The sequence below is a fragment of the Muntiacus reevesi genome, chromosome 7 (assembly GCF_963930625.1).
Source record: "Muntiacus reevesi chromosome 7, mMunRee1.1, whole genome shotgun sequence".
NCBI lineage: Eukaryota > Metazoa > Chordata > Mammalia > Artiodactyla > Cervidae > Muntiacus > Muntiacus reevesi.
The window spans coordinates 57,270,364-57,286,073 of NC_089255.1; the positions used below are offsets into that span (position 1 = coordinate 57,270,364).

The 15,710-nt window shown below is 46.7% G+C and overlaps 1 protein-coding gene across 1 annotated transcript in view; it reads left to right on the top strand.

The window, feature by feature from the left end:
• Window positions 1–439: 439 nt before the first annotated feature.
• Window positions 440–15,710, top strand: part of TNFAIP8L3 (TNF alpha induced protein 8 like 3) — a 44,430-nt gene continuing 29,159 nt past the window's right edge. Inside the window, exon 1 of the mRNA XM_065940044.1 lies at window positions 440–733. Within this exon, the coding sequence (XP_065796116.1) occupies window positions 682–733 (52 nt within the window). The 5' untranslated portion in view covers window positions 440–681. The remainder of the gene's footprint in view (window positions 734–15,710) is intronic.

Sequence of the window (15,710 nt, forward strand, 5' to 3'; positions counted from 1 at the left end):
TACTTCCTCTCTAGGTGCCAGGCCCTGCTCTTGGCCCCTCGCACGCATGATTTATATACTCCCCTCACACCATCCGGGACAAAAGGGAACTCTCATTTTCCCCATTTTCCAAGTGAGGAAATAGGCACAGAGAAGTTAAGTCACTCGCCCAAGATCTCCGAACTGTGAAGTCAGACTCGAACCCGGGCAGCCCCAGCATTCCCACTCGGAACCTCTTCTTTTCCAACTTGGGTAGAGGCGCTTTTTCATTTAAGAATTCTCCAAACTTGGCCACCCCCAAGGGAAGGGGCTCGGCCTCGCCAACTCGCACGCACGACCTCGCCCGGCTCCGCAAGTCCAGGGCTGCGGGTGCCAGACGCGGAGCGCGGGTGGAGGAGCGGCGCCTCCCCCGGGTATTTAACCCCAGTCTGGAGCCCGCGGGGCGCCGGACGCTCCTGCTCCTCCCAGCTCGCGGCTCCCCGCCCTCCTCCCGGCTCTCCCGGCGCGCCCCACCCTCCGCCCCGCGCTCGCCTCGCGCGCAGGCACCGGCCGGCGGGCGCGGGGAGCGGAGAGCGGGCCGCGCTGGCCTCTGCCGAACCGCCGCGCATTGCCCGGCCGGAGTGCGACGCGGCTGCCTGAGTCCGGACGCCGGCCCCGGGTGCCCCGGGGACGGGCGGACGGCTGTGAACGCCAGCCGGCGGCATGGATTCAGATTCCGGCGAGCAGAGCGAGGGCGAGCCCGGGACCGCCGCAGGTACGAGGGGTCGGGGCAGCCCCGCCAGGAACACTGGGGCATCGAGGAGGGGAGGCCCGGGCGGGAAATCGCGAGTATTTCTCGGAGCTGCCGGGCGGGAGGCCGATCCCCAACAGTCCGATCCTTTCCAGGCCGGGACTGGGACGACTCTGCGCTCTGACTTTGCTTTGGGGTTTTCTTCCCCATTGCATTTGGGCGCTGGAGGGAGAGTAGGTGCGTTTGAAGGTGGCTTTCCGCGCTGCAGGGCTCGGGTCGTCGGGCCGGGGCAGGGGGTGGGGAGGTGTTGGGCCGGGGGAGTGACAAGGTTCGGGAAATCTGTGTCCTGTAGTTTGCTGCAGTGAGGGTTGCAACACATCTGCTTTTTGAAATAACTTTCCAAGAGCCGGCCAGGTCCTCGAACCCCGGACTCCAGGGACGCTGCGGAACAGATGACCGGCTCCGAGGGCGTGACAGGACACTCGAGGAAGAAAATGCCCCCGCGGGTGGCCAGGCAGGACTCAAACCACAGCTCGCGGTTGCGATTCCCGAGGTTGCTAGATGAGCCGGTGCAGAAGCGTTGGCCCATCGCTGCCCTGCACACGCGGAGGAGGTCCCCCACGAAGGGTCCAGGGAGACAGACACGGTGGCGCGCGGAGGCCGAGCTTGGCCTTTAAGGGGAGCCGCCAGCTTTTCACAATCGATAGTTAATCGAAGCAATGGGTGGAATTAGCAATTAGGAAAAAATGAATGTCCTCCCCCGCCTCTTCCTGATACTGAGCAACAGGAGAAAGCCACCCACAGCCTTGAGTCGACTTACCGCCGGGCTCTGCCCACCTCCACTGGCCCGCTCCGCCCACCGCCCACGGGTCCAGAGGCCGAAGACCTATGGCACTCGCAAGTACCCCGTGGCTCCCCGCGCTCCACGCCGCCCTGCAGGCTGGCCGTGGTCAGCAGACCTGTGACCTGAGAGCTGGGGTCCTCGGGTACAGATCCGAGGTCCCAGACTAGTTCCCACTCTTCCCAGTGTCAGACCAGGGTCCCCAGGGTGGGGACCAAGTGTCAGAAGACACCATCAGCCCAGGCATGCATGTAGGAAAGACAGGCTCGGGAATCAGGCAAGTCAGCACCAGAAGCTGTGCCAAAGGCCCTGCATATATTATTCTCCTTCATCCTCACAGCACCTAGCATGGTGGTTACTATCTCCATATTCCAGAACTGGGTTAGGTGCCTTACCCATAAATCATAGCCAGGGCATAGCCAAGGGCGGAGTGACTGCCTTTCTGTTGCACCTCACAAGGCAGCTGTGGTAAATACCTACAGCTCGGTGGGAAGAGAGGAGGATGGTGGAGAAGCAAGGTGGCATTGTCAAGATGCCTGTGTGTGTGGACTCCTATCTCTGTGCAAGGGCCACCTGCTTTGTGTAGGTATGTGTGGACCTGATTAATAAACATGAGCTCTTCTCCAACCTGTATGTTCCCATGACTATGAAGCACCAAGCTTTTGTTTCACAGGTGGCTTGTGGATCTCTTCCCATCATTTAAAAGTTCCAGTGGGTGTTCTGTGTGTATCTAAGTATATCTCTAGAGTTCAGAAGGAGGAGGGGAGGTGGATACATTGACACTGAAACTTTACTCTCTCAAAATCTCAGGAACTAACATGCTCTCCGGGCTCCCACCCTCAGATCTTTTATGTTGGTTGATGGAGAAGGGGAGGAGGATAAGGAGGCTCTGAGAAAGAGGAGGGGGGGAGAAGGGGGGTGTGGCAGGAGACACTGAGAAGAGTTGGTACTTGGATGACAGGGGAGGAAAAGAGTTCTGAAGGGTCTGGTTGCTTCTCCCTGCAGCCTGCTCAGCAAGGAATATCCCTGGGGGTTCATGTCTGTTTGTGTGGAAGACCTCTACACGGCTAACAGCAGCTGAGCCGTGACTACCGAGGTTGGATGGATCCGGTGAAGAATAGGGCAGCCAGTTCTATGAGCTGTCACCATTTGTTTGTGCCTTACTGTTTTCTACAGTCATTCCTCTGTGTGCTTGAATCTCACTAGTTGAACATTTATTTGAATGTCACAAGTCATTCTGCTAAATGACATTCAGTCTCACTCATTATTTTCAATCTTAAAGTCTTCGTGACATCTTCAAAACTAAGTGTTAATTCATCATCTAGCTGTGGCTACATCCTATCAAAAGGAAACTCCTGTTGCAGCTTCAGATACAGGTTAAATTATCCATAGGGGTGATCATTGTCCCTGTAAGTAACATGACATCCATCTGTGGACCTGTGCAAGCTGGGTGGGTTTGTAACTGAGGACAGCAGAGGAAGTGGGACAACTTAGAGTATTAATGTGTGTATTTGTGTGTACGCACCTCACAGGGAGTTGAGAGGGGGGCTGCTTCCTCCTCAATGCCCTCTCCTTCCTGAACTTGTAGAAAAGCCCTGCTGCAAGATGTACCTTATTAAAGTCCTGAGCCTAGACTCTGGAATCAGAAAGACCTGGGTCTCAATCTCTACCCCTGTGTGTTCTAAGTTGCTTCAGTCATGTCCGACTCTTTGCGACCCCATGGACCGTATATCCCACCAGGCTCCTCTGTCTATGGGATTCTCCAGGCAAGAATACTGGTGTGGGTTGCCATTCCCTTCTCCAGGGGTTCTTCCCAACTCAGAGATCTAACCAGTATCTCTTACATCTCCTACATTGGCAGGCGGGTTCTTTATCACTAGCGCCACCTGATGGGCAAGTTAACTTCCCCATCTGTAAAATGGGAATAACATTTTATACCATTTATAAAACATGTATAAAACATTTATAACATGTATAAAACATTTATAACATATATAAAACAATTAGTATTATTGTCACTATTATTACATTAATGTAATTGCCTGAGAAGATTTGTTTTGAATTTTCTCCTTTTCACTCTGTCTCATGTGTATGTGCACACACACACACACAGATGTGTTTGTTTGGGAGAAGCTATTTTTAAGTTACCTCTTCTCATCCTCATCTTCTAGTTCAAGGCATAAAGACAGGGACCTTCAAAACTACTGCTTTCACCATCCATCTCTTCTAACTCTGGAGAAAGTTGCACAAAGTAGAGAACACCTTATCCAGTCTACCTTCTAACCTGGAGGTTAGCCATTTTTATGCCACTTCCGATAGAACAGGGGTTAATCCCCACACACACTGGTTCACCTTTTCCCTTCAAGGTAACAGGAGACAGGGGAGATAGTCACTAGTCTGCTCTCCGTTTTTGCCCATCTCGTAACTTTCCTGGTCAAAAACTGGCAGAGGAGTGAGGAAATGTCTTTACTGTACCCCTTTCAAGAGCCTTTTCCAAAGAGCTCCATAGTGTCTGCCATACTGCTCTCTCATGGTGCAGTCCCTGCATCGGAAGGTCAAGGGGGGAGTGTGGACAAGATCTGTCCTAATCTGCATTTTCTGTTTTTCAAGAAGCAGAGGATGGTGCTTCTATGTCATTCTGCTGCCTGCAGCTCTCCTTTGCCTCTCTGTAGTTTTATGGTTCTGTCTATGATTAGGAAAGAGACAGCGTTTATGGAACACTGGATTCTTTCCAGAGACCCAACTTGGCAGTCTCTCCTTTGAGAAACCCACCATCCATCTCTCAGAAATCTTAGAGCTTGGTATATTAACTCAGCAGACTGAAAATCTTTCCTAAGAAGCAACAAGTGAGTAAACATTAGCAGTGTCAGTTTTTTTCCTTTCTGGCTTGTAAAACTGAGACGTCTACCCCAGCTGAAACAGACAAGCTCCCTCTACCCAGAGCTAGCGGCGAGCAGTCACACTGATGGAGCATCCCTGTGGCTGGGTAGGTGCCACAGAAAAGCGTTTCTATGCGATGGAGTCGGGTTGTGGTAAGGAAACCTCAAGATAATAAAAGAAGTAGGAAAACAGCAGGCTCCTGACGTTGCCCTCTCTGTCTTTCCCATTCCCTAGGTCCTAAGCTTGGTCCAGGTAGACAGAGTGGCAAAGAGGTGGGTAGGATTCAGTAGTTAGCCAGGAGGAGATAAGGTGTTCCAGAAGTCAGACACCATTGAGCAAAGGCACAGACAAACAGGGAAGCACTTGGAGTGGAGGGCGTATACTAAGGTGTGCATGTGTGTGCGCTAAGTCACCTCAGTCGTGCCCGACTCTTTGGGACCCCACGGACTGTAGCCTGCAGGCTACTCGTCTGTGGGATTCTCCAGGCAAGAATACTGGAGTGGGTTGCCATGCCCTCCTCTGGGATACTAAGGTGTACTGGGAAATATAGATGAATGTAGGGAGAGCCACTTACTAGAGGGGGTCTTAATAACTTGGTCCTGACGGCGCTGAAGGAGCCCCAGTTGAGCAGATAGCAGAGCAGAGATGTCCCTGACTAAGAGCTGTGTTTTCAGAAGCCACATCTGACAGACATGAAGTAGGGAGATGGCCTAGGCTTGGAGTCTCAGCTACCAGGGTGTGACCACACAGTCAGAGGGGATGGTATCCCTAAGCGAAGCAGAAGAGGAAGGATGCAAATGCCATTTCAGAGAAACAAACAACAGAAGTTGGTGACAGATTGAACAAAAGCAGTAAAAGGAGAGGGACAGTGGAAGGGGACTGGCGTGTTGCATTGGGCTAAGGCAGGGAAATGCAGGAGACAGGCTTCCCCACCCTACCAGCGCTTCCTTTCTTTCCATCAGATACTTAATAGTGAGGGAAAGACCCTGATGACAGGAAAGATTAAAGGCAGGAGGAGAAGGGGATGACAGAGGATGAGATGGCTGGATGGCATCATCAACTCAATGGACATGAATTTGAGCAAGCTCCGGGAGATGGTGGAGGACAGGGAAGCCTGGCATGCTGCAGTCCATGGGGTCACAAAGAGTGGTAAATGACTTAGTGAGTGAATAACAACAAAGTTTTGCTTACAGACACCTCCCCCCACCCATAGTAAATTATGCTGGGACATTGGTTTTGGAGGATCATGAGGTTCTGGAGTTTGTTGATTCTTGTTGTTGGGTTATTTGTGGAGGCTATTCAGTAACCTTTGTCGCCTGACAAATTAACAATTAAAGGACTGAACAACCACACAACCATGGGCAAGGACACCACCTGGGGATGATGAACTACTCGGTTATTAGTCACAGTCCCAGGTCTCATTCTTATTTGTGGACATTTTCAGGGGCTTTGGCCCCATCCACACAGTGGGCTGCTTTGAGGATCAGGACCTTGCCTCACACTTTCATGTTTCCAAGGTTCTATGGACCTAATAAATGAATGAGAAATTTGAGAAGCCTCCTGAGAACTCTGCACTAACAGGCCAGATAGGCAGCCAAAAACCTGTCCTATAAAGGAGGACTGCCAACGCTTTCCTTCAGTGCTTTGCTTCAGTGTTTTAAGATCACTTGCACTATCTGGGACTCTGTGTTGGAAAGTATGGGGGCATGAAAAGAAATATAAGGACATAGTCCATTCTGTCTCTAGGAGGGCTTGGGATCAGATGGGCAGATAGGACACAGGTACTGATGGCCACAGCTTAAGCCAGTGCAGGAAGACTCACACCATTGCCCCAAGGTTACATCCTGGCCACGTCTCTGTTTATATGTTCTCTCTTGACACCAGCCACTTTCCATTGTGTGTTTTACAGTTATTCCTGTACATGTCTCATCTCTGGTATTGGCCTTGGCTCCCAAGGGTAAAAACTGGGCCTTTTTCCTCTGTATCACCTCTCACCAACACAGTGGTAGGTTACTGCCTGGCTGGCTGGCTGCTTGGATAGATGGATAGATCTACAAATTCTGTTATAAGTCACTTCTCCAGGAAGCAGACTCTGAGATGGAGGTTAGCATGCAGTGTGTTTACTGGGAGAGGGACTTGGGATCAATACCTGGGGAAGACAAACAGAGGGGAGGGATGCCAGGCTGGGCAGAGGGAGGAGCTGAGCTGCAGAGCAGGCCCAACAACAAGTTGAAGGTGGAAAGCCCTACAGAACTGAGCTGAGATAAGGCTTTTATATCCCCTGACATAATGATCAGTCATTAGATGCAGCCCATCCCTGCGTCTTGGACAAAGCTGTCCCCTTCAGCTGAGAGCTGTCTGCAGGCAGCACTTCCAGCAGCTTGTGGAGTGCTTGGCCTTTCATTCCTGAAGGGGGACCTGGGACGTACACCATGGCATCTACCATGGGTGGCCTCCATTGTTTTCTAGGAATGCTTCATGAGGGGTAGCAGCCCTGTCTATGGGCAGCTATGAACATTATCTGGACCTCATTAGAACAATTTAGATAGCCAGATGAAATTAGCCATTCTAGATCTCACAGATCTGCACCCAGCTGTTCAACCCATACCACCTAATAGATACTGGTTCATCATCTGTTTTGTGTTCAGTATGTGGGGGGTACTATGGTAATAGACAGAAATGGGATTAGGGACCTCCCTGGTGGTCCAGTGGTTAAAATTCCACTTTCCAATGGAGGAAGTGTGGGTTGGATCCCTGGTAGGGGAACTAAGATCCATCCCACATGTCATAGGTTGTGGCCAAAAATTAAATAAAACTTGGTTTTTGTGGGTTTTTTTTTTTTTTAAGAAATGGAATTAGATGTGGTCCTGCCCTCAAGAGACTTGCAGCCATGGGGAGACAAAATGCCTACCCAAAATGAATCTGTAAAATTGACAGCATCAGCAATAAATAGTGGAGGATTCAGGGACTTCTCTGGTGGTCCAGTAGCTAAGACTCTGCACTCCCAATGCAGAAGGCCCAGATTGAATCCCTGGTTGGGGAACTAGAACCCACATGCCACAAGTAAGACCCAGTGCAGCCAAATAAATTAATTGAAATAAATTTTTTAAATAGTGTCAGATTTGGAGCATGGGGCATAATGGTTTGGGGTTCTGGTGGGAAGGCTTCATGGAGAAGATGGGCCTTGATGATAGCCTTGAAGGAGTGAAGGATTTCAGTGGGGAGAAGAATGAGCCAAGGGACACAGAGAAGGTGGGACAGAAAGGAGTCTGTGAGAAGCCTGGCGTAGCCCAGTAGGGCCCCCTTAGAGGGCTAAAAGGAGGAGAGGGTGGACATATTCAGAATGTAAAACTGGGTGTTGTGGTGGTGTGGCCAATGTGTAAATTTCTGGAGATGGAGAGAAAATGTGTATGTGTATGTAAATATAAAGCTATTTTCTACATTATTTTTCTCTAAAAATATGGCACCTGCTTTTTTATTTGTCAGCAAAACCAAATTATAGTTACACTTTCCATTAGCACTTTTCTTTAATTGGTTCATTTCCTCCAGAGTTACCATTGGCTCCCATCTGAATTCACATGTAAATCTCTGTAAAGACACTATATACATAATTTTGTTTTGTTTTTCAGTCACTTGGCTTCTAACTCTTACTGTAAAATGCCTGTGTAGGTGGGTGTTTGGGCTGTACTCTGTACAAGTATAGAAATAAAGGCTTGAGAAGAAGAATTTAGCAGATAAGTTCTCTGAGATAGCCCAATCTAAGAAAATATAAAGAGTAGTGAGTACCCTTTTCCCCAACATATATTATGACATGCTCCCAAAACATATTTTTTATACATCAGAAGTGCTCTTTTTAGGCAACAGCATAGCACAAATTCTGAAACTGCCTTAGAAGTCTTCATGTTCATATTGGATTTCCTAAACATCATTGCCTGGGAATAAAATTGAGCTTGTTCATGGACAATCTAGTGTGCAGATTATAAAAATGGAAGGCTTGGCCGCAAAGAAAGTGCTAGACACACCCTAATAGAAACCAGTATTTTGTAATTCAGTTCTCCAGGAAAAAAAAAGAGAGAGAGACACTTTGGTGGTGTCCAAATACTGGTTTAAACAGCTGAAAAACCACAGGAGCAGCCACTAGTTTCTAGATTGTCTTCTTGAAAGTAAAATATGCTTTCTGAGAAAATTTTCTAGCCTGGAAAGGAAGCATTTTGGTGATACACAGCTTTATGGAAACTCGCAGTTGATGTTTTTATGGTAGAGGCATCCAGTTTCATGTGCAGGAGGAAATTCTGTAAAGGGTTGTTCTGGTGAGCACATACATCCCGCATTCCTAATTTGGGGCCCGAGGGTTATGCTAGGAAGATATAACCAGATTTTGGGGGAATAATATGGGAGGGAAATGAAGGAGGCTGTCTGCCTGGCAGGCCTCTGCAGCAGCTCTTCCCTACCACACTTGAGTCTGGTTCCTTGGTTTGCTTGGAATGACATTAAGAAAGTCGGGGAGAGAAGACTGGGGTTCAGGTCACAAGGTAGAGAAAGTAGATTTAAGAAGTTGTGGCATATACTAAACAAGATGAGAAATGGTCTTTGCCAGCCAGAGTCCAGTCCGAGAGGGCTGGCACTGAATGTAAAATAATAGTGATGTTTTGAATTTGTACTTAATTTTATATTATCTAAGCACATACAATGTATTTGAGACCAGGTTAACTATTTATATGGTATTTAAGATGCTTTTGAACTGTGGTGTTGGAGAAGACTCTTGAGAGTCCCTTGGACTGCAAGGAGATCCAACCAGTCCATCCTAAAGATCAGTCCTGGGTGTTCATTGGAAGGACTGATGTTGAAGCTGAAACTCCAATACTTTGGCCAACTCATGCAAAGAGCTGACTCTGGAAAAGACCCTGATGCTGGGAAAGATTGAGGGCAGGAGGAGAGGGGGATGACAGAAGATGAGATGGCTGGATGGCATACTGACTCAATGGACATGGCTCTGGGTGGACTCCGGGAGTTGGTGATGGACAGGGAGGCCTGGCGTGCTGCGATTCATGGGGTCACAAAGAGTCAGACACGACTGAGTAACTGAACTGAACTGAACTGAAAGATTTACACAGGCCTTATAGGTTAGGTACTATAAATAGCCCCATCGTATAGGCCAGGAAACTGAGGCATGGGGAGGTTAAGTTAGTTGCTCAGGGATGTTCAGTTTCTCGGTGGATATGGAGCCAGTCTAAACTCCAAACACGGTGCTCTTTACCATGGTAAACTCTGTCATTAGGTCAGTAGATGCCACCAGGCTCCTTTACATCCGCCACCAGCTCCCACAGGGCCCTGGGATGCTAAGGTTCCTTCTTCAGGCTTCTACTGGTAGGTTAGGACATTCTACCTACAGAAGGCCCAGTTTTAAGCTGCAGACATTTCCTGCAGTGGCCCAATAATACATGGGCAAGGAGGGGCTGTCATGGGTTCCAAAACAGGAGCTAGTAAGGGTTGGTTTAGGAGGAAAGAAGAGGAGAGTAGCACAAAGCAGCTGTCAGGGAGAGAAGGTCCTGGAAGGACCCTGCAGCCATGTGTATGTCTAGGGACCTGGCAACGTGGTAGAAGAGGAGACAGAGAGGAGAGAGGGTTGAAAAGCAGCGTCAAGAGAGGTGCCAAACAAATGTTCCCTCGATGAGAGTGCGCTTAGGCAGTTTTTGCACTCCAGTATTTAGAATCATTCTAGATATAGAATCACCAGGACATGGTGACCAGTTGGACTCAAGGGCAAGAAAAAACTCAAAGTTGAGACTATAGCACAATGACGAGATACTGAGCTGAACAACTTGGGTTTGGGTTTCTTACTTATTGCTTTTCAGTAACATTATTTTCCAACCAAAGGAATGCAAGCTCATGATAGAATATGCAAAAACAGTACAAAGAAGAAAATTAGATTGAGTCCCAAGAATAGATGGGCTTTTCCAAAAGAGTGTAGTCCAAAAGCCATCCTAAAAAATGCAAGAGACCTTTATTTAGAGAGGAAGGAAGTTTTGTAAGAGAACAAGATCCCCGCTTCTGAAATGTTTAGTAAGAACATTGGCTACATTGCCAGACAGCATCAGCATCAGAGCTGGAAACCAGATACTCTGGCTCTGTTGCTCCGCAAAAACATATATAATTTTAAAAAAGGATCAGAGTTATTCTGGGTGTTGGGATATCAAAAGGACCACTTCCATGTTTCCTTTTGACACCTTCCACCGTGTTCTTGCCATCCCCCTCCCCTTTTCCTCTCCTGAGCTTTCTCCTCCCCCAGCACAGTGCCCAGAAGTCAGACACCACAGGCCCAAACCAGGCCCTTCCCATGTACCGGGCCCACTTCACCAGTCAGGAGAGCCCTACATGGAGCCCTAAGAATATTTTTACATTTTTTTTAAATACCCAAGAGGAATTTGGTAGGTTTTATAGATGCATGGCGACAATTGCAAAGGTTAATTTACTTTGAGTTTAATAACTTCCAGCTTCGGGAATACATTTATTGGTTTCTAGTTCTCCAATTATGCTTTTACTCTTTGTTTAGATTGATTTTTTACTTTATAAGGAAGGAGGGAAATTTGTTCACCTGTGTTAGCCTCTCTCTCACTCTTAAGATTTAATTCATAGATTCAGTCTCAGTCAAACAAAGCAGGCAGAGCTAAGTTAATACAGTCAACTTTTAGTGAGCTCAAAGCAGTACATGATGGGAATTAAATGTGAATTTTCTTGACTTTTTAAAATTTTGGTTTCTCTGATCATATGTAATCCTGATTTTCCCTGTTGTTGTTGTTGTTGAGTTGCCCAGTCGTGTCCAACTGTTTGAGACCCCATGGACTGCAGCATGCCAGGCCTCCCTGTCCCTCACCATCTCCTGAAGTCTGTCCAAATTCAAGTCCATTGCATCAGTGATGCCATCCAGCCCTCTCATCCTCTGATGCCCTCTTCTCCTCCTGCCCTCAATCTTTCCCAGCATCAGAGACTTTTGCAATGAATCCACTGTTCACATCAGATGACCAAAATACTGGAGCTTCAGCTTCAGCATCAGTCCTTCCAATGAGTATTCAGGGTTGATTTCCCTTAAGATTGACTGGTTTGATCTCTTTGCTGTCCAAGAGACTTTGAGGAGTCTTCTCCAGCACCACAGTTCAAAGGCATCAATTCTTTGGCATTCTGCCTTCTTTATAGTCCAGCTCTCTTAACTGTACATGACCACTGGGAAGACCACAGCCTTGACTATACAGACCTTGCTTTTCAACACACTGGCTAGGTTTGTCATAGCTTTCCTGCCAAGAAGCAATCATCTTCTGATTTCATATGTGCAGTCACCATCCATAGTGATTTTAGAGCCCAAAAAAAGGAAATGGGGCTGGATGCCATGATCTTATCTTTTCATGTTTAGTTTTAAGCCGGCTCTTTCACTCTCCTTCTTCACCTTCATCAAGAGGCTCTTTAGTTCCTCTTTGCTTTCTGCCATTACACTGGCATCATCCGCATATCTGAGGTTGTTGATGTTTCTCCCACCTATCTTGATTCCAGCTTGTAACTCATCCAGCCTGGCATTTCTCATGATTTGCTCAGCATATAGGTTAAACAAACAGGGTGACAGCAGACAGCCCTGTCATACTTCTTTCTTGATCTTGAACCAATCAGTTGTTTCATGCAGGATTCTAACTGTTGCTTCTTGACCTGCATACAGATTCCTCAGGAGACTAAGATTCTGGTATTCCCATCTCTTTAAGAGCTTTCCACAGTTTGTTATGATCCACACAGTCAAAGGCTTTAGAGTAGCCAATGAAACAGAGGTAGATGTTTTTATGGAATTCCCTTGCTTTCTCTATGATCCAGCGAATGTTGGCAGTTTGATCTCTGGTTCCTCTTCCACTTCCTTTTCCCTGTATCCCTAATTTCCCCTTCTGCCATCCCTCATTAATACCTTTTTCTACCTGTGTCTCCTAAGGCTTTGCTCTTGGCCTTGTTCTTTTCTAACAATACACTTTTATTTGGAAAAGCCTGCCCACTTTTCATTTGGGAAGTGGAAAAGTGAAGTTGCTCAGTTGTGTCCAACTCTTTGTGACCCCATGGACTGCAGCCTCCCAGGCTCCTCCGTCCATGGGATTTTCCAGGCAAGAGTACTGGAGTGGGTTGCCATTTCCTTCTCCAGGGGATCTTCCCAGCTCAGGGATTGAACCTAGGTCTCCCACATTGCAGGCGGACGCTTTACCCTCTAAGCCACCAGGGAAGCCCTTTTTCATTTGGAAAAGCCCACCCATTTTTCCAGCATGAAGCTAAAAGTTCCCAAAGCTGTGGTCTAACCTGGTCCTTTCTCCAGAGCAAGAATCCTGCCCTTCAAAGTCATCTGGGCTTCATCTCCTTACTGTCCAGGAGACACCCCAACTCAGCACAGCTACACCTGGACTGTTACCTTGCCATCACCCTCTCTCAGCTCTTCGGCGACCTCACCAGCCACCAAGTCATTCAAAATCAAATTGTGAAGTCATAAGAAGAGTGAAATCTCCTATACACGTGATCTCAGAGCAAAACCAGGACATGGAGAAAGCAGGAATTATTCCCAGTTTATAGATAAAGATACACATCCACAGAGATTATTTACCCCAAATCACAAAATAAGTGGTAGATTTCCACTATTTAAAGCTGCATCCCCCTCCAAAAAATAATGGAGGGACAGAAACAAATCTAAATGTGCAACCTAAAAATATATAAGCCCAGACTTTGGGGTCAAATGGGCATATGTTCACACTTCTGTATGAGGCTTCTCTCCTCAGCCCCCTTCCTACTTACCCACTGCCCTGGCTTCAGTTCTGCACCTCCACCTTATCACACACTCTCTTCTGAGCCCACCTGGTCTAAGCCTCCATGCCAGGTATAGGAAGTATGAATAGTCAGGGTGGATAATGAGCTTATAGATTTGAGGCCAAGGGCAGCAGAACCTTGCAAGCCAAAGGGACCTGCTGGGTGAGCTTGCTGACTTAGCCATTTTGGCTCTAGACTGTGGCCTTGCTGTTGCTTACTGACCAGCAGTGTGTACATCCTCTATCCCTGACCATGCTCCCTCCCGACCCCCATCCCAAACATGAGTGACTTTCAGTTTCCACTTGTTCATCCTCACATTGACTTTGTCTTTATTACTTTTACAATTTGAAAAAAAGAAGAGGCATTTAAAATTTTGTTTTAACAGGATTATTAGCTTTTAGGAGGTATTGATCGTCCACCCCCAAGTTTGATCTGTCTTTCCAAAAAAGTTCATTATTGAAATGTTGTTGTTGTTTAGTCGCTCAGTCATGTCCAACTCTTTGTGGCCCCGTGGACTGCAGCCCACCAGGCTCCTCTGTCCATGGGATTTCCCAGGCAAGAATACTAGAATGGGTTGCCATTCCCTTCTCTTGGGGATCTTCCCAACCCAAGGATTGAAACCCACATCTCCTGCATTGGCAGGCAGATTCTTTACCACTGAGCTGCCTGGGAAGCCCATTGAAAAGTTAATATGATATTAAGTATTATATGTATCTATTTCTGAAGGAATTAGAAATTATTGAGGTCTTGTAATAACCTATAATGGAAAAGAATCAGAAAAAATATATATATAACTGAATCACTTTGCTGAACACTTGAAACTAACATAACACTGTAAATTAACTATACTTTAATAAAAGAAAAAGAAAAAATGTATTGGATTTTGTGTGTATCTTGGAGCTGAAAATAAGAGATATCATGGTCCCAGTATTATTTGCTGCCTCCCTATCTCCACCTTATTTTACTCAAGTCCATCAAATAGGGATAAGCCCAGTCAGGAAACTTATAGGAAACAAAGGTGTTCACCCTTTAGACTCACATTAATTAGTTTTTAACCTAGTTTTAAATTAGCCCCATTCACCCTTAGTGACTGATATTCCCCATCAGCTAGCATTTTGTCTATCTTTACTTTCTTGATTTATATTATAAAATATGATTATTTTATGAGGTCGCAAAGAGTTGGACCCAACTGAGCGACTGAACTGAACTTAGAGATACTGATGATTATTTTACTCATTCTCAGATATAAAAACATATAGTAACTAAGCATTTTCACCCTGCCAGAAAAGTTCCCCCTTCCATTAAAAAAATCACTTTCTTAATCTTTAAGTGGAAAGCAGTATCAGTTTCCTTATTGAAAAGCCATATGTTATTAATTGCAAGTGGGTAAATATGACGACTGTGGATTTTAAAGGAGAGATCAGAGAATATGAGAGGAAGAATAATTGAGAGAGGAGTACATTCCTAGAGAAAGCAGGTGTTTATATCAAGAGTGATGGATGGCATATCCTAAGACCAGCAGGTTCTATAAGCACCCAAGCAGGATCTCTAAAGACTATCACCTGTCTTTCCCTTCACCCTAGGAGGGAAGTCAGTGATGGGCTAGCACGCTTTCATGGGTAAAGAAGTTTGGTTCCAACCATCCTTGGTTTTCTTTATTTCATTTTTATTAAAAAAAAAAAAAAACAAAAAAAAACCTCTCCACATAAAAATAGCTCTGCAGGGCTTCTTGGTGGCTTAGTGGTAAAGAATCTCCCTGCCATGCAGGAGACACAGGTTTGATACCTGACCCAGGAAGATCCCACATGCCTAAAAACAACTAAGCTCGTGCGCCACAAACTATCGAGCCTGTGCTCTAGAGCTTGGGAGCCGTATCTACTGAAGCCCAAGCAGCCTAGAGCCCATGCTCCGAAGCAAGAGAAGTCACCACAATGAGAAGCCTGCGAACGACAACTAGAGAGTAGCCCCCATTTGCCGAAAGGAGAGAAAAGCCCACACAGCAATGAAGACTCAGCACAGCCAAAAATAAATAAATTCAAGCCAAAAATAAAATTATTAAAAAAAAAAAAAAAGCTCTGCAGTATTGTTACAACCCAAGGAGAGTGGCTGAAGTCTGAGCCAAGTCTGAAGAGGGGTGAAGGTCAGTGGTCATTAGGGTCTGAGACTGTCATATAGGCAGGATAAAGACCAGGGACGAGGACCAAGCACAGCTTTGTCCTGTGGTTGAGGAGTCAGGTGGTTGAGGAGTCAGGTCATGTGGCAGGGAAGCCAGAGGGGCCATAGGTCTGGCCGATTCTCTTTTTTTTAACTTTATATTTTGTATTGGAATATAGCTGATTAATAGTGTTGTGATAGTTTCAGGTGAACAGCGGAGGGACTCAGCCACACATGTACATGTATCCATTCTCCCCCAAACACCCCTCCCATCCAGGCTGCCACATAATATTGAGCAGAGTTCCA